Source organism: Centroberyx gerrardi, chromosome 19 (assembly GCF_048128805.1).
Source record: "Centroberyx gerrardi isolate f3 chromosome 19, fCenGer3.hap1.cur.20231027, whole genome shotgun sequence".
NCBI classification, from domain to species: Eukaryota; Metazoa; Chordata; class Actinopteri; order Beryciformes; family Berycidae; genus Centroberyx; species Centroberyx gerrardi.
In genome coordinates, this window is record NC_136015.1 from 12,342,501 (window position 1) to 12,361,168 (window position 18,668).

General features: G+C 44.3%; 2 protein-coding genes across 5 annotated transcripts in view; both read right to left on the reverse strand.

The window, feature by feature from the left end:
* Positions 1–9,119, reverse strand: part of yrk (Yes-related kinase) — an 18,808-nt gene extending 9,689 nt beyond the window's left edge. The window contains exons 1-4 of one of the 3 annotated variants that reach the window (XM_071920197.2): positions 8,968–9,119; positions 8,260–8,396; positions 1,038–1,081; positions 253–507 (exon numbers count right to left, since the gene is read on the reverse strand). In XM_071920197.2, the coding sequence (XP_071776298.1) occupies positions 253–484 (232 nt within the window). In that variant the 5' untranslated portion in view covers positions 485–507; positions 1,038–1,081; positions 8,260–8,396; positions 8,968–9,119. Of the gene's footprint in view, positions 1–252; positions 508–1,037; positions 1,100–8,259; positions 8,397–8,967 lie in introns of those variants that run through there. The other 2 variants (XM_071920198.2, XM_078290122.1) reach the window with 2 other exon arrangements.
* Positions 9,120–9,810: 691 nt separating this feature from the next.
* On the reverse strand, positions 9,811–17,942 carry sesn2 (sestrin 2). 2 transcript variants are annotated; one of them, XM_071920152.2, is made up of 11 exons: positions 17,134–17,942; positions 16,195–16,260; positions 14,667–14,855; positions 13,295–13,477; positions 12,758–12,976; positions 12,370–12,502; positions 12,163–12,278; positions 11,856–11,939; positions 11,463–11,569; positions 11,214–11,358; positions 9,811–10,488 (listed from the first exon to the last, which is right to left on the reverse strand). In XM_071920152.2, the coding sequence occupies exons 1-11, from the start codon at positions 17,467–17,469 to the stop codon at positions 10,402–10,404; spliced, it is 1,665 nt and encodes a 554-aa protein (XP_071776253.1). In that variant the 5' UTR covers positions 17,470–17,942; the 3' UTR covers positions 9,811–10,401. The 2 variants fall into 2 exon arrangements, with proteins under 2 accessions (XP_071776253.1, XP_078146246.1); XM_078290120.1 differs by lacking the exon at positions 17,134–17,942 and adding an exon at positions 16,595–16,714.
* Positions 17,943–18,668: the final 726 nt, after the last annotated feature.

Here is an 18,668-nt window from a genome sequence, read left to right on the forward strand (position 1 = left end):
ACAATGTTTAATATTAAGTGGAGATATCCCATTACAGCATAATATGATAGTTTCCTAAAATACCTTTTTCTCTGATGTTGGTGACCACTGTCATACACATTTGAAGACATTTAATAAAAAAAACATGTACGGATATTCTTGAAAATAGAAAACAATGTCATTGAAGGAGTGCTCGAAAGGAGCCATCTTTGAAACCACAGATATTCTCTCACACACACACACACACACACACACGCACACAGACAGTCGTACTTGTGATGCCAGGCCGTGGCTGTGTGCTGGCGTTGGGGAAGAGGGTGCTGGATGAGAAGCCCTTGTTGAAGTCGGGGATGGTCTGGGTGGGGTCGAGGCAGTAACGGGCCGGAGTCAAGGCTGTGGACAGACCCCCATCTACGTTGCTAGGAGACAGATCTGGAACATCTACAGTTGCTGCTGCTGCTGCTGCTTTGCCGGCCTTCTTCTGCTTGCAACAGGCACACCCCATAATAACCAGCACGGAGACGGTCTCTAAGGAAGCCGGCAGAGTTAAAGTTATAATCTGCGACTTTTTCAGGTAAATAAATATCCATTTGGCTACTCTCTGTCGCCAATTGATACAATACAATAGTGATTCAACCTATAGCCAGTTCAGACATTGAGCGCAAAACACCGAAGCAATGACTGTTTAACACCAAACGTGTCGCCAAAATCAAGAAAAACAAGATTCTTTTAGATGATCACCATGATGATCAACGTGGGCTGTATCATAACCACAGTAATCTGTCTCCCTAGCTGTTATCTACATGAAAATGAAACTTTGGGGCTCCAAAGACATGCTTGAAGAAACTGAAAGCTTTGAAACATTTAAGCAACACACATCAAGGGCGTGCAGAAGTCCAGTGAGAAGTGTGAAGAGAGAAGTGTTCCAGTGCCCAGTTATAAACTTTAAACTAATAAAACTTTACTTCCCTACAGAGGGGGGAGGGGAAGGGGGAGGGGGGTGGAGGTAATAAGGCGGGGAGGCGAAGAATGAAGAGGGAGAAGTTCACTTTTCTCACCTGATGTCTTCCTCTGTCAGATCATCTGTCAATCACCATCGCCGCTGGAAACAGGGGAGAGAGAAAGAGGAGGAAGACGTGAGTGACAAGGGGTGGAATGAGAGAGCGGGGCAGAGAGCCTGAGTGGCAGAGAAACAGAAAGAGAAAAAGGGGAGCGGGGAGGAACGTGAGAGAAAGGCTCAAGAGCGGCAGTGCGTGGAAAAAAAAAAAAAGTGACGCGTGAAGGGAGACGCGAGGGAGACAGAGAAGTGAGAGAACGAGAGGGAGGCAGAGAGACAGAGAAGTGAGAGAGAGAAAGGGAGGCAGAGAGACAGCGAGGTAAGGGAAGACAAAGAGAGATGTGAGGTTAGCCACTTCCCCTTTTGTTTAGCAGTTCGAGAGAGGGGACTCAGTCATTCACCCTGGTCAACAGCTGTGTGTGTGTGTGTGTGGGTGTGTGTGTGTGTGTGTGTGTGTGTGTGTGTGAGTGTGTGTTTAGGTTTTGTGGTGAAACAGCGAAGGCTGTAAATGTCATTAGACAAGACTAACTGGCACGAAGTGACAGTCACTGGCTATGTGCAATGCATTTGCGTACAAACAGCATTGTGTGTGTGTGTGTATGTGTACACATTTTATGCAATCCTGACTTCCAGTTTTGATCGAACCACACAGTTTCAATAGAAGTGTGTTGACAAAGCAAATGTCGGTGCCAAAGAAGAAGTCAACAGGAAACAGCATAAAGAGATTTTAATTGTACAGGGACATTTTAATTCTGCGTGACTCTACACTCAGCTTTCATCAGCGTGAGGTTTTCTGACTCAAAGGCCACCTGACCCATGGTGAGTGCTATCAGTGTGTGTGTGTGTGTGTGTGTGTGCATGTGTGTGTGAGAGAGAGAGAGAGAGAGAGCGAGAGAGAGAGAGAGAGCGAGAGAGAGAGAGAGAGCGAGAGAGAGGAGGAGAGAGGAGAGAGACAGACAGAGACAGAGAGTGACAGAGAGAGAGAGACAGAGAGAGAGAGAGAGATGGAGAGAAAGAGAGAGAGAGAGAGAGAGAGAAAGAGAGAGAGACAGAGACAGAGAGAGAGACTCATTGAAACCTTTATTTTTCCAGTTAAATTTGACTTTTCCAGTAACGCCCTGCTGCACACTCACACCTGGGAGCTTCCCAGTGCAACCACAGTCTACTGGAGCAGCTCTACTGGAGCAGCTCTACTGGAGCGGAGCAGCTCTACTGGAGCAGCTCTACTGGAGCGGAGCAGCTCTACTGGAGCAGCTCTACTGAGCAGCTCTACGGAGCAGCTCTACTGAGCAGCTCTACGGAGCAGCTCTACTGGAGCAGCTCTACTGGAGCAGCTCTACGGAGCAGCTCTACTGAGCAGCTCTACGGAGCAGCTCTACTGGAGCGGAGCAGCTCTACTGGAGCAGCTCTACGGAGCAGCTCTACTGGAGCGGAGCAGCTCTACTGGAGCAGCTCTACTGAGCAGCTCTACTGAGCAGCTCTACTGGAGCAGCTCTACTGAGCAGCTCTACTGAGCAGCTCTACTACTAAGCAGCTCTACTGAGCAGCTCAACTGGAGCAGCTCTACTGAGCAGCTCTACTGGAGCAGCTCTACTGGAGCAGCTGGGGGTTCGGTGCCTTGCTCATGGGCGCCTCAACAAGCAGTTACTGAGGGAGGGGTGGGAGCCGCTCATTCACTTTCCCCACCTGCAATTTCCCAGCAGGCCCGGGGATTTGAACCGGCTGCCCCCACCTACTGTGGAATGTGAGGGAAGTCACACTCAGGAAGAACAATACAGGTTGAGGCAGCGAGGTACAAGAAACACAAACGCACTTCACTTTCATTCTGAGCCGACAGATGGAAGGAACGCCGTCCGTGGATTTCTGAGAAGACAAACGTTCGGCGCTCCCGGTGAAAATCGCTCGCTTCGTCCCATCAACACCCCAAATTCCCCCAGATTCCTCAAAAACCTAAAGTAACAATAGCTATTATGGGCTAAATCCAAAACAGTCCGTTGCTTACTGCTCGCTTAGAGCAAAATATGCAAAAATGTCACACGCACACAAGCGCTCGCACGCACACACACACACACACACTCACTATCTGCTCCGCCATCAGGAGAGCTACAGGAAGTTAGCCCTGTTAGAGTTTCCTGTCCACCCCTCTGATGGCTCCCCCCTTTTCCTGGAAACTGAGGACAGAGTCCATCCACACACACACACACACACACACACACTCACACACACAAAGCAGCTGCAGTGCCACAAAGCCCCCACCACACACACACCTTCCTCTCCGTAGCTGTTTTTCTCTCCTCGCGCTCTCCCTCCTCCCTGCCTACACGCCTCCAACAATAACCTTTTACATTCCCTCTTTTCACCCTAGCTTTCATTGGAGCAGATCCACTGCCTTCTCTCTCTCTCTCTCTGTCCGATAAATGAGAGGAAAGCAGAAGTGACAGAGGGTGTAAAGGAGGCCTCTTGCCTTTCATCTTTATCTTTCTTCTTCCCCTTCTCTCGTCTCTTCTTTCTCAGCTTTTCTAAGACTGGCAGATGACCAGAGACAGGATCTGCACAATAACAGGGATATGCATTCAGACACACACACAAACACACACACACACACAAACACAACTCTGGGGACTGTTTGTAGGGCGGCCCTCTAGTCATTGTTCTCCACTGGGTTCCTGTTGACCATATTCCCTCTCTCCCTCTCTCTGTCTCTCTCTCTCTCTCTCTCTCTCTCTCTCTCTCTTTTCTCTCTCTCTCTCTCTCTCTCTCTCCCTCCCTCTCTCTCTCTCTCTCTCTCTCTTTCTCCCTTCTTTCTTCCTCTATGCAGGCTCTGATAGCATTCATAAACAGCTCCTAACAATTCAGTTGAACTGTAACTGTGTTCACACAAAAAATAAACCCTCATGAAATCAAAACAGTTCCAACCCAGTAGTCACACAAACACACAATACATGGCCCACTGGACAAAAGCTTGAGCAAGCAAGCATGCAGACCCAAAGATGCAAATGCACACATTCAGTACTGACATGTGCAGAAGCAAACACACAGACACACACACACACACACACACACACCTGTCATAGTAGCCTACCTGGGTTCAAGGAGGGAAAAGGGGTGGGGGGGGTCAGCCGAGTTTCTCACCTTCGTAGTAATAGTAGGACAGTATAGAATGGTACTTTATTGATTGATTATTGGGGGGAAACTGCTGCGTATAGCAGGTAGTAAGTAGTGCAAGCACATGTCAAATATGCCAGTATAAGTATAAAGTGTATATGTACAGTACTGTGTAAAAGTCTTAGGAACATGTAAAAAAAAATCCGTAAAACAAAGATGCATTCAAAAATAATGAAATAAAAAGTTTCTATATCTAAAAAAAATTACTATAAAGAGCAGTCTGCTGACACACTAATGCAGAAAACAAATAAACATCTAAGACAAAATTTATATAAAAAATCTGGGGTGCCTAAGACTTTTTCACAGTACTGTATCTAGCTATCATGCATATGATAATGTAGTACAAGCCTGTGTAGTATTAAGCAGAACCATAGACCTTCCTCTATTCCTCTAATTTGTCTGGGTGGCACAGCATCACAGCAGCATCCACCCTGTTACTACACCCTGCCCACCCATACGGGCACAGAGGTGTCATCGCTTTTAGGTGTGTGTGTGTGTGTGTGTGTATGACAAGAGGCTAAATGGGGACTAATCATACCAGAGTAAATTTAACAACAGTGTTGAGTTCCCCTCTCTTCGGCTCTCGAAACCAATGAATAAAACCAGAGATATGCAAGACACACTCTATCTCTCTCTCTCACTCTCTTTCTCTCTCTCTCTCACACACACACACACACACACACATTTACAGAAACCAACTAGCATAACTGTCTGACATTTTGGAAGGACGAAGAAAATCAGTTGCGATAGGAATTATGTTTTAAAAAAGGTTAAAACAATCAAGTATCTAAGGTAATGTAGGCTACAGTAACATCTTTGTGTACATCCTAAACTGAACAGACCAACTACAACATTGTATTAAACAGGCCTGTCAGTCCTGTATGTATCACTGGTGGCCTTATTCATTATGTTGCATCCAAACATGTTGCCTTTCACCTAGTCTATTTGCATTGTTCTGTTAATGTGGTCTAACGATTAACAAAATGGCAATGTCACGATTTCTCAACTTGAAGTAGCTTTCATTAAAACTTGTCTCTCTCCTCTTCTGCCAGGCTCAGCCAGATTTCGTAAGAGTATGACCAAAAAGCAATGACTTTGCGACTTTCTAATCATTCTGACTCCGCTACTCTATTTCTACTATTACAGCTATTCTTTTTTTTTTTTCAAAACTCTTTTTGAAAAAACTAACAAACAAAAAACACAGTCTTCATGGTAAATTGCAAAGTAATTACTGTTAGTGCTACAGATCAGTATCGAGTAAGGAGAAGATTAAAAGGAAAAATAATAAAAATAACCAACAGCCCTATTACAGCTATTCTAACACTAAACTTCACTTAACTGACTGACTACTGACTGTTGGCTGGTAAATGTATATAGAGAAGTTATTTTAATACTGTGTGAAACAAAAGCTGTTTCCTCTGCTGCAAAGATCTGCGGTATAGATTTGTGATGGGCCTGCCCTCAACTAGGTCCTCATAGAGCACACGCACAAGGAAGGACTTGATATCTAGTGAAGATACTTGTCAAACTTGTCAAACAGACTGTCAAACTTCATATTCCTGCCAGTTTTTAAAGACCAGACTGCTTCAGGACAACATCTTGATGAAAACTGTACGTTACATTTGTTCACTCTAAACAATACAGGCAGGCACATAAATTCTGACCTACAAAGCATCAGCACACACTCTGTCCCGCACATAAAATCACAATAACATCACCCTCCATCATCACACTCACAAACATCCAAATCCAAGTGACACACCCTTTCCTGCCCAGTGGGCTGCAGATAAGCTGCTCCCAGCAGGGAATTCATAGCAGGAACACAGTGCGACACACACACACACACACACACACAAGCACACACAATTGTTCAGTTCTGTAGAGTTTCTGTACTTTCACATCTACAGTTCTCTGTCAAGTTTAGAGTTTCTCCACTCCTCAGTCGCCTCCGTTGTTTCTCCAGCACTCTTTCCCTCCTTACCTTTCTTTCTTGCCTTGTACTCTCTCTCTCTCTCTCTCTCTCTATCTCTCTCTCTCTCTCTGATTCTCTCCCTTCGTTAGCAGGAAGCCCCACAGGATGCAGAGTGTGAGTGGAGCAGGAGTGATAGGACAATGGGAAGCAAGCTGTCACTGAACCCTTACGCACATACACACACACACACACACACACACACACACACACACACACACACACTCAGACAGAAAGGAGAGGGAGAGGGGGGGGGGGCAGTGGAAAAGTAAGGTGTCTCGGCCATCGGGACGTCCTGTTTCCAAATGATGTAATCACATCCTTCTCCAGATACAGAGGATTGAGGGAGGTGGGGAGGCATAGATTGACTATTACATGAAGTGAGTTAGTGAAGTTAGGTGAGGGGTTCGGGGGGGGTCAAAGGTTACAGGCTAAATCTGTTTCTTAAGCTATGGGTTGGGGGTCAAAATGGTTCAAGGGGCTGTTTCTGATGGGTCCCACAGCAAGAGACAAAATTTGCTCCGTTTATGTCCTGGACTGAAAACGTTTGGAGCCCCTGGTCTGAATGATTGAGTCACCCAAGGGTGTTTGAGGGTGCTAACAGTGGGCTACAGGGTTACTGCGCAGCATCTTGGGCGAGCACTCCTTCAGGCATTGGCCGAGCCACAGCGCTCAGCTGTGCAGTGGGAAAGCAGCGTCCACTGCCCCCCCCCCCCCCCCCCCCCCCCCCCCCCCCATCTAAAAAAAAAATATGTAGCCACGCCCCCTTCCTTCCTGCCCAACCCCGAGGCTAAAGACAGGAAGTGACCTTGTAAAGAAACAGGAAGTGATGAAGTCCGGCCTTGGATAGCCTGATCGCATTTCTGTCTCTCTCCCTCCCGCAGAATTCCACGACGACTCCCCCACCCAGACACACAGCCCCTTCCCTTCAAATCACTCGTGAAACAAAGATTTGTGTTAGCTGTGGGCCATCATGACAGCAAGGAGAAGGTCTGACCATCCAACTTACACCCACCAAGACAGTATGACGAAGGACTAAGCTCTTAACTTAGACCTATCCAGCCATGCCAGACCTGCAGGAAGACGGACGTGTTGAGGACACATCTCTCTGGCCCTGCCTTTTCCTCAAGGTGGTTTCCTGTACACAGTTTGCTAAATAAATCATTTGCCAGTGGAATATGCTTGCTTGTGAATGGAATTATACATAGTCTGATAGACATGTGATTTCTAAATTAAAGACAGGCAGCAGGCTTTTGCCACAAGTCCAGATGCTGTGAGGTTACTGTTTGACCTTCTGGCCTTTCGGTTTTTCAGGTCAAACCAAACTGGGCTCTCACCACAAACCAATCAATTTAACAAATCACTATTGAAGTGAGAGTAGGCCTCAGCTCGCCCGATGTGGGTCTTTGGTGGGAAGAGAAAAGCTTTTCATGGACACGTGACCACTGAGGACATTCCTCTGGTTATTTCCACTCTTTCGATAATGCAATATCGGCTATTTGATTTCTAAATATCAGCCAGAGTCAGGCAGAAGAGTGGAAGTATTGGTGGCTGCACTTGATGATGCTCTCATATGCAACTACCCAAACTTCCCTTTCTTTAACAGTGTGTACTCCAAAGTTACCCAATATTCAAAAACACTGAAATCAACACAGTTTCGACTGTTCAATTCAAAGTGACCAGCATGCATATAATGGGACCTAAGTGGTGGTGGGATGCTGATAATAGTCATATAGCTTTGTTGGGTAACGTTTCAGTCTCATCTTACCTACACAGCCACAGTTAAGAGTCTATTAGAAGAGAGGCACACAACGCAGCAGTCCTCCTCCTTTTAACACAACTACAGAGGTTGGCTACTTCCCCCACCCATATGAAACAATGAAAAGCAAGTAAAATTCATATAATAGGCTCCTATATAGGCAAACTACTTGTTATGTTATGTATCATCTTTCATAACAGACATGCCCAGTGATCACTGCTCAGCCATAGGTAGTCCTTCTCAAGACAATCATATTTTAACAAAACATTCATCCTATAGTCATTAATATTCCATTTACAGACACAATATGCCAAAATAAAACAGACATACCGGACAGAAAACGTGTCGTAATCCCAGGGGACCGTAGGACCGGGCCGCTGGAAAAATCAGGCGCACGGGACGGAGGTGTGTGGGAGTGGGTGTCCGGTGGCTCGCGGAGCGCACGGAGACAGCCGGGCGCTGCTGCGCTGAGAGAGGGAGAAGATGTGAGCGCGCGCTAAGTCCGGAAGGCTTGGAAATTGAAACCGCGCGCACTGAGGTCCACCCCGGTGGTACGCGCGTGTGAGTGCCCTTTCTACTGGTTATGATAGCCATCACGCGATGTAGAGAGAAAACAGAACTAGAAAAAAAACTATATTTAGGCCTAATGAAAGTGTGTGTGTAGTGTTAATAATAACTACAAAAGTCAGTAAATCTTTCTTTAAGTGCTGATGTCTCGACCAAGTCACTATTCACTCTATGCCATTAATATGGGGAAGACATAAAGAATAAAAGTTAAACATACATCTTAAAATGTATAAAGAGTATAAAAATGGAAAACACCCGCACATCTCTCAAAGGACACACATAGCCATATGAAATTGGAACGGAGTTTTAAGCATGAAATTTGACTTCTATTCACTTTCATAATTCAAAAAGCTTAAGTAGAAGCAAAACATTGAATAGGCTACAAGTATAAAGTAGGCCAAAGTATAAAATGAAAGTTGGATGGAAGTTCTTGTATATGTAGGAGTAGCTAGTACACAAATGAGCACTTACCTCAGCGTATAGTGGGAAATATAAGACTGTAGCTACATGAAGTGTGAGCGGTCGACAGTCGGTTTAGCTGCCCGCCATCCGCTGGCTAATGAACACTAAACACCTTGAAACCCGTAGGGTGGCAGCAACTGGGGGTAATGCAGTCTAAACAACACATATAGAGTGTGCTTGTGTGCAACGGTGCGAAGTGGCTCTCTGGTGAGAACTACAGGAAGAGTTATGAATGGTGTGATATCCGCGCACCAAGTGTACAGCAAAACAAATCAGAAGTGTATCGAGAAAAGCTTAGAGGAGACAATGATTAGTAGGCTACTCGATGCTTTCTTCTGAAACAGTAATTCATTCTTTTTTTTTTCCTTATCCTGAAATCACTGGTCTGTGAAAAGTGATTATGTCATACCATCTATGGATCACCGCCAGATCATTCTTATCGATAACTCCAGATGCATTGTCCTACTCCTCCAAGTCACCTTGAAGAGTGACTAGACTCAAAAAAAAAAAAAAAAAAAATGAACAGGAGTGTGGTCCTTATCAAAGTCCTTCTAGTCTTTGTCTCCATCTTGTGGTGTTTTTATGTAACTCCTGCTATTCATCAAGCAGTTTGGACGTGGGTCTCGGTCTCAGAGTTTGGTTTATAGACTAGATTCACCTTGAAAACTAGGACAGAAAAATTAACTAAATCTTCAAGTAGTGTATCATTGGGTCAGTGGGCAACGGTGCATGTCATTTAGTTGCCATGTTGTGTGTTCGTGTCCAGCACACGATGCCCAGTGAAGCGGTAATGCCATAACAAAATCTTATCAAGCAGAATGCATTTTCAGGCAAAGACACAACATATTGTCTTGATTTTGATAACAAAGTAGCTTTTTATTGTATAGAAAAATACAAGTTCTTTTTTTTTCTTTATGTCAGACCCCCTGTGTGCTGAAGTAGTCAAACGGTGAAACTCCGCTACAGAGAGAGCGCGCGAGGTAATACAACTTGAACTGATATTCAATAACAACCAAATACTGCAAGGGAAAAAAAACACTTGAATGATGAATGGGTCACGCCAGGCCTAATTCCACCTGCGTACCTGGCATGCAGCCCCAGATATGCCTACGTGTGTGACTGCAGTGTGTGCAAAGTGTTCAGCTCAACACTTGAAGCGAACTATGTTCAGTGCAAAAGTGTAACAAGTAGTTTTTTAAATATGAGAAAATCACACACATTTACAAAGCAGCATCAATAAAGAACATTAACATTGACATAGAAGATATTCATAGACATTCACTGTAGTGTTTGTGTGTGTGTGTGTGTGTGTGTGTGCGCGCATGTGTGTCTATCCATGTTGTGTTATGCATTATGCTGCGGTACAGAACAGCTGGCTCAGAATCAGCAACAAAGTTGTGTGTGTGTGTGTCTGTGTGTGTGAGTGATGTGTGAGTGAGTGTGTCATCTCATGTAGTGTGTGATGGCTCGTAAAGTGTAGAGGAGCGCAGCCTGCAGTCGGGCCTCCATGACGATCAGGTTGGCGTGAACCTGCAAAAAAAAGAGCCATGTCGTTACCATAAGGTTATTAGGTTATCATATTAAAGCAATATTCCACTTAGTTTGAACACGGGGGTTATTCAGCACTTGACCGCCATGAAAACCAGAATATCAACTACTCTGCAAGATCAGATCCAGCTGGACGAGTTTGTAGCGTTTGAATGAGGCCACAAAAAAAACGTATCTCGCTTTTAAGACAACAAAGCAGTCCTGCGTCCGTTGTCATTTTGCATTTATGTTCTTGGTTTACACAAAAATTTGTATATAAAAATAAAAGTAGATCCGGTCTCCCAAACAGGAACTATCTCTCCTAAATGGGATTCCTCCGCTATGTTCTCTTCTATCAATAAAAATGCTATTTGGCGAAATTATGTTCTAAAACGTTGGACTCACAGTCAACTGAAAATCACAGTAACGGGATCTGTTGTTGAATATGTTAAAAGTAAGTTTTCAGGCTATTTTCGTGGCCTCATTCAAATGAATGGGAAGTAAAAATCTGAAAGCTACAAACTTATCCCAGCTGCATCTGATCTTGGTGAGTAGTTGATATTCTGGTTTTCATGGCGGTCAAGTGCTGAATAACCCTTATGTTAAAACGAAGTGGAATATTGCTTTAAAGTCCCTCTCCTAATGCCATCAAGACAATAATGACATTTATGAAGGAAGCAAAATGTGAAATTACGCTACGTCAGGTGTGTGTTTGGGGAAGTCCGTACCTTCTCAGAGTGTCTGAAGTGTCTCCAGAAGGCGTGGTAAACGCGTGCGGTGGTTTGCTCGGGGTGGCAGGCCATGGTTTTAACAAACACCTTCAGAGAGCGCTCCAACAACACGTTCACGCCTCCGTAGTCGTAATCGTCGTAGCTGCACGCGCACAATGACACCAAGGTTAGTGACACAGCAGAGGTTTCTTAGCAACACATGTGGTCGGTAACACGGGTGGTCGGTAACGTGTGTGTGACACTGACCGTATCCCGTAGAGGCAGTGGATGTAGTTCCACAGGGCTTTTCTCAGTGTGTGGGTGTCCACATCTTCATGCATGGCCATTCTGTGGTATGTCAAGCCACACACAACCTGCAAAGTGAGGAGATTTAATCTCATTACCAACATGCTCAATCAATCTCTTAATCAGTCGATCGATATCCTGCATTCAGAGTTTCTATTTAATCCCTAGGTCACTATGACTCCCACATCAAACTTATCTTACTTTTAGCAAAACAACATTGTATATCACTCACTTTATCACAGGAGCAGATGGACCGGTGGTGTTATCCACACATCAGTCTTTTACTGCTTTTTATCGGCTTATTGCTGTACATGTATTAGGTGAAAGGTGATGGGACAGAGGGGTGAAAGGTACCTGGAACTTCTCGTCGAGGAGCTGGCCCATGTCTGGCAGCAGTCTGTTGACCAGAGAGAAGCCGTGGTCTTCCCACGAATAGTCCTGCACAAATTAGATACTGACATTAACACCCACTACTGTATCAGACTAAACACACAGGAAAAACAGGCACTCTACACTGTAAACAGAGCTATGCATGGGTGCACACACTGTTAACACATGCCATACTTTATCTGTGAAAGATAATCATGTTATTACAACTGATCTGGTGCACACACAAACAGCACTGGCACACACACACACACACAGAAAAGCGTCAGACTACCTGGGCTCTCATGGTAGGTGGCGCCTGCTCTCCTCTGGGGGCAAAGTCCTCGTAACTGAACTCTTGATCCTCCACCAGCCGCAACACCAGGTCAGGCGGCGCTCCCCGCACCACCGCTAGACACACAACCAAACAGGAATATTGAGTAAACAAACATGAACCATGTAAATGACTGATGGATGGATGAATATGTATATAAATATACACCTGTGGGTATGCTCTCGCTCCTCTCCCTCTCAAAGCGAGTGAGCATCTCTTCCTGGGTGCACTCCTCCTCCTGCTGCTGCAGCTCCACCATCCTCTTCATCAACACCTCCACCTCCATCCCTCCATCAACCAGCTGGGGAGGAAAAGAAAGAGGGGGAGTTATGGAACTGCTCTGACTTGGTGCTCTGTTCTTTAATGGCAAGCTAGCAGTGTGAAATAAGCCACTTCTTCCATTCTTACTAACTGGTGTGATTGGTGAAACAGCATTGGAGCGAACACAGCTGTTAACATTATTACTTGGGCTGTATTCAGGAGCGCTAGTGTTACGTTGCTGCAATTAAAGTATAGGCTCATTACATCTGTGATAAAAAATGACCTATAGACTCACCTCTTGCCTGCCATCCTCGTGGGCGGGGCTATGAGGGCTACGAGGAAGGTGATTGGGTGAAGGAGGGTGGAAGGCGTAGCCTCCAGTATGGTCAGGTTCAGGGTTCAAGCCACACCCCCACACGAAAGAGGACAGCGAGTGGGCGTGTGCCATCAGGACCACCGCATGAATCAGCTCAGCCAGCGACCAGCGAGACTCCGCTCCGGGACACACCAGCTCCTGCAGGGGCAGAGGGACAGGTGTTAGGCCAGGTGTAGTTACTGCCATCAAATAACTGTACCTGCATTCTGTATGCGAAAACATTCATCAGCTTGATATCTATTATAGATGTTAAGGTTGAGCTAAGTTCTACAGATTGAATTTAAAACACTAGTCATTTTCCAGCTGCAATTGTAAAACATAGGAAAAGCACTGTTCCTTTCCTTGACACCAATCTTTTCTAACAAATCTAAATCAGGAATCAATCACATCTCGTATTATTATTACAATCATATGTAGAGAGAGAGAGTGACTGACTGACTGTGTGTAGAGTCTGACCTGGATGTGCTGCTGTGTGATGAGCCAGGGTCTGTGTGCCAGCAGCTTGTTGAGTGTCTGCAGGCTGCGGAGCTTGGTGGGGGCAAGCTCCAGGCCGCCCAGCCAGCTCTCCTCGCCCCCGGCCTCCAGGAAGCCCGCACTGTGCTGCTGCACCAGGTAGGAGCACTGGTGGCGGGCTGCAGCCTGTGGGACACCAAGACATCAGGCACAGTCCCGGTTGATGGAGGAAAACTAAAGCACTCCTCTATCCATTTAAAAACATTAATAATTCCATTGGCTTGTTCACTGAACCATTTATAAAACGACAAAACACATCAGACTTGTCCGTGCTCATAGATATGAAAGGCTCAGAGGTTAAATCATGATGACTAAGTTTCTGCAGTAGTAGATCATTTTGAGTCAAATGAATGGCCACTCTGAAGTAAAGGGGAGGCCAAGGTACTGTCTTGGTGAGGGATGGCAGTAATTAAATGTTTACATGACCACAGTCTTTGGCAGACCTGCTAGTGTCTGGATACAGTACAGTAGCTAGATAAAACTGAATGCCAAATTACCTGCCAACGCTATTTTTCACTGTTTCTCTCTATTTTTAACCCGTGTCTGTCATCTTCCTACAAATTTTGCTAATCAAATTCCATGATTTACATCACTATTCCATGAATAATATTAACACACTTTCCATGACCAATTTTGTCAGTGTTCATTTTCAAATCATTACATTTTTGTTTAATAGCCAATTTTAGCTTCTACAACTAGCATTCAGGACCTCTGTAGGTTGAAAATGTGTTGATTTAGTCCTTTATACAGTCTAAATCATTCAGAGGTAATTAGATCTACCAGCAGCTAAACTTGACGATAAGGACTTGCCCAGATGAAGAAAATATTTTGAAAAGTTTCAATGACATTTCAGAAACTTTTTGGATATGCCTCATTTTCTATAGCTTTTCTAGGCCTGGGGAACACAATTTTCCAATTTCATGATTTTTCCAGGTTTTCCATGACTGTATGATTACTGATATTTCAACTGCTTTTACTCTGATGTTTTGAGTGTTGCAATGCAACACAGTAGAAAAACGGATACCGAAGTCAACGAAAAATGGTGACAAAATGATGCCGAGGGTAGAAATAAAAGAAAAACATCAAGATAACATGTCCACGCAGACACAATGGAAGAGTAGGTAATTACAATTAAGTCAGCAAGTAATGTCTGACAAACAGCTTAGACAGTTGGCCTTTACAGAATGATTTAAGTTGCAAGCACACTGTTCACCCAAAAAAAGTTCATATATTCTCCAGCTGGATTTGACCAAAAGTTCTCAAAGATGTCACTGGATGATAATCATGATATAAAACAATCCTCATGTTTTCTCACCATGATAACAATGTAATGTCTCCAGGGGCGGGGCAGGGGGCCGTCCAGCTCCAACAAAGCATGCTGGGCCCTCAGGAAGCAGCTGAGGTAGGCAGGGTGCAGCGCCATCACCATGGTGATGTGGTCCAGACGGCCCAATGAAAGGAAAGCTTCCATCAGGATTTCCTGGTCAGGTCCTTCTTTCAACATCTAGAAGAGGATGACCGGGGCAAAAAAACATTTTCAGACTTATGTCCACCAAACAAAATTTACATTGTTCCTATAATCTTGGACAGTTTGGCCTTGATTCACTTGACAGTAGAAAATTCTCTCCGTCTCGCCGTCCCGGTGGGGAATCCCTCAGTGACATGACACGCCAAAGGTTTCTTCCATTTTTTTCCTAAAAAAAGGTTTTTTTCATGGGAGTTCTTCCTTGTCTGCATTGAGGGTCTAAGGCTGGAGGTTAGGCTATGTAGAATAGGTACAGAATAGGCTATTATGTCTTGCTATAATCTGTTTTTGTGTGTCTTGCTCTTCCTGGTGTTTGTCCTATATCTTTCTGTTCTATGGCTGATTGTTGATCAGTTAGATCTAGTTGGGCTCATTCTCTGTACAGTCCTTTGAGATATACTTGTGATAAAGGGCTATATAAATAAACACACTTGAAAAGAAGAAACCAGTAGCCTTGTGAGGAAGAGAGTCTCAGAAATGATACATTTTCTCCAGTGGAGGGCTTGGAATGAGTCAGACCTGAATCAACTTTTTCAGTCTTTGGCAACAGAGCTTTGGGATTGCTTCTCTTGGTGACATGAAGCAATACACATTGCAGTCTTGCAACAGAATAGTTATTAGTACTAGTTAGTAGTTAGTCTATACAGCCATAAAATCGGTTATACAAATAGTGGAATACATCAGTGTGTTAGGACCTAAATGACTGCACAGTTTTTCCATCCTTCCTTTTATAATATGTTGGACCAAGATTCTTGTCATTTTGGTCCAACATATAAAAAAGGAAGACAATGGCTAGTAACCTAAACAGGTAAATCTATTTAAATTACTTTTACAAATTCTGAGTGATTTTCCTAGCAGCAGCTGGCACAGACATATAGATAGCACACTGATTTGATTATTTAGCATGACGCAAGCCAGGTAAAATGTTGGGATTGGATATGGAGGCGAGATGCGAGCCACACTCTGATCAACTTGTGAGAATCTGTCTCCATAGACTACGCAACAAGAGAGCTATGTCTTTTATCTGTGGTTTTATCAAGAAACACTTTCTGGAAATGACAAAGAACTGGTAACCAACTTTATAGACACTGTGACAAACCCCAAGGAGAGTTTCTATTAGGAAACAATATGACGAATCCTTGCATTTCTCACACTATAACATTTTAAAAGAAAATGTATATAGAGGGTGTTTTAACAAGCATTTCCTTTGCATTTGGACAACAAATTTAATCTATTATGACAGCTCATACTTTTCATAATGACCCACCAAACACCTATATCATCTGTAGACAAAATGTACTCAAAAAAACACACACACCTCTTTCGCAGGGATGAAGGCACTTGGACCCGAGGCCAGAGCCCGAGGTACTTCAACTCCTCGTTCCTAGTGATAAGGGAGAGGAAATGGAAGGTCAAAAGATATACATATCCTGTCAAATGTCTTTAACAGAAGGAAAATAAATCACACAACATAAAATTGTTCTTTTAAGTTTTCTAGGTTTCCAGCTTTTTTCAGTAAGTTGAAGTTGTTTTCCCTAAAGTCCTTGAACAAGCACAGGAAACCAGAGCAGTTTAGATCATTTAGAAACTCTGCAGACAGCTTTACCTTTGTTGAACTTGACTAACGTTAGACCTAGTTACACTGTAGCGACTCTAACTGGAGAGACCGGTTTCATAACGTGGAGCCCATAAAATCTACAACCACGCATACAACTTACCGTCATCTTCACAAAATCTTCAGAAGATTGTTAAATCGCCCCTTCCTAATTTCGACGGAGAAGACAAATGTGCGTCATATGCGGCAGATACGCAGCCCCACTTCTGTTTCTGGAAGCTACAGCGGGCTATTGAAATGAACTGGGGGTGTGTCTGGTGTGTTTTTCAGGGCACCGAGAGGGGGCGTGTCCAGCTGGCTTGTTTGTGCACACCGCCAGAGACTCTTGCATCACCTCATACAGTTCAATGTCTGATGAAATAATCCAGCAATCTGATAGAAAATGTAATCATCCGATAAAATATGGCTATTCAGCTGGAAATTAATCATTTATATGCATTAATCATTCGTCTGATCTTAGAATTGCCTAATAAAAGGCAAGGGTAATAGTCCTGTAAAGTATGCTGAGGTCATTCAGATAAAGGAGTTAAATCTCCCTCTTTTCCGTAGTATTAGTCGAATACCGTATTTTCCTCTCTCGTCACCCTGTATGTCTCAACTCGTCTTCAGACACTATGGAGGGGAAAGGGCTGTGGACGGTACCTGTGCGATCCGCAGCAGCTCGGCAGCTCTCTCCCGTACCTCCTGTAACGGGCATGACCGGGACAGCCGCAGCAGATGAAGAAGTGTTTGTTTACTCAGTCGTGCCGAACCGGGCCGGTCCAGTCCCAAACAGGCCAGGACAGCCTGGCTCAGCTCCTCCAGAGCCGCAGCTCGCTCCTCCTCGTCCCTGCTGCACAGCCGGGCTAAGCTCTTGGGGGTCGGGCCAAGGTCGGGTTCCGACTCGGACTGGTGGCGGCAGGAGCGGCCCGACACCTGTCCGGAGGTGTTTTCTCTGTTAGCCTCGCAGATGAAGACTGCCGTGGGTTCATTGGCCATTTCCCGTCTCGGTTGAGTAGCACTTATATGTTCGGCTCCTTGGTGCTGTAGAAGCACCTAGCGTAATGCCTGACCGAGCTGGAATATTAAACTACCCGTTAGGTCCAAACGTTACGTTAGCTAACGTTAGCTTAGTTGTTTAATTCTTGAGTTGGTCGTTGCCTGTCTGATTTCGACAGTCAGCGGTCTTAAAAGTCTAGAAAGCATTAACGCCGTCGGGCCACCGAATCAGAGCAAAAAATTCTGTCACTTTTTGATACCTAGCTCGCTGACGTTAGCGACAGCCTGCCGGTTAGCAAGCTAACCTAGCTGCGGTTAGCAGATGCTGCAAACTATATTCACAACGCATTCAACGATGCACGGCTCGATAAACATGCCATGAACCGATGGTTTACGTTTGCTGGGCTTTCCAACTAGAACGCTATCTAACTTAGATTATACTCAGCCGACAAGTGAGGAGTTCACAGACTTTCATCGCTCTCTGGTTCAGTTCAGTTCAGCGGCTCTTGAGTTGAAGTTCTACTTCCTCACATGTGACGTCAGACATGACGTTTCCGGAACTGTTTTTTTTTTCTCCATAAAAGCTGCATGTTAATATCATAGAACCTCCTTGAGCTGCATACATAATGTAATATTTCCATGGCTGCATTAATTCATGGGTTCCCCAAACCTTTTCATGGGAAGGACCCCCAAAGAGATACGCATTAGACGGATCCCGGTTTCATAAGGTATTGTACAAATGAATACCATCTGAGAAGATTTTAGTTGTTAAAAAAACATAATTACATAACTGTCTATATTATTATATTATCTAAGTGAGAAGGGCTCTCATTGTGCTAACCTTGAGTGAATTAAAAGTAAAATTAAACTGTTCCCCATTTTTCTGGGAACCCCCATGGAACCCTCAAGAAACCCTGGTTGCCCTCAGATCCCACTTTGGGAACCACTGGTCAAATGAATCAAGCTGTGTACTGTTCATACCTATTTAGCTGAAACTGTGTATTTAACTACAGAATTCTTTGAGTATGTGTGTGTGTGCATGATGTTCATTTGGTGTACAATAGTTTCACAATTTTACACTGTGTACTTCCTGAATCACCTTTATTTAGGAAAATAAAAAAGCATCAATGATGTACCTTATTATGATCAGTCTTACATCTTATATTAATTTACCTTTATATATATATATATATATATAT

What these genes read in the sequence shown, in the direction of transcription:
- sesn2 (XM_071920152.2), bottom strand. Translation starts at nt 17,469, where the DNA reads ATGGCCAATGAACCCACGGCAGTCTTCATCTGCGAGGCTAACAGAGAA. An exon ending in GACATTACATTGTTATCATG is followed by an intron (nt 13,478 to 14,666) that starts GTGAGAAAACAT and finishes GGTGTCCCACAG; the next exon opens with GCTGCAGCCCGCCACCAGTG. An exon ending in CACTGCCTCTACGGGATACG is followed by an intron (nt 11,359 to 11,462) that starts GTCAGTGTCACA and finishes GTGCGCGTGCAG; the next exon opens with CTACGACGATTACGACTACG.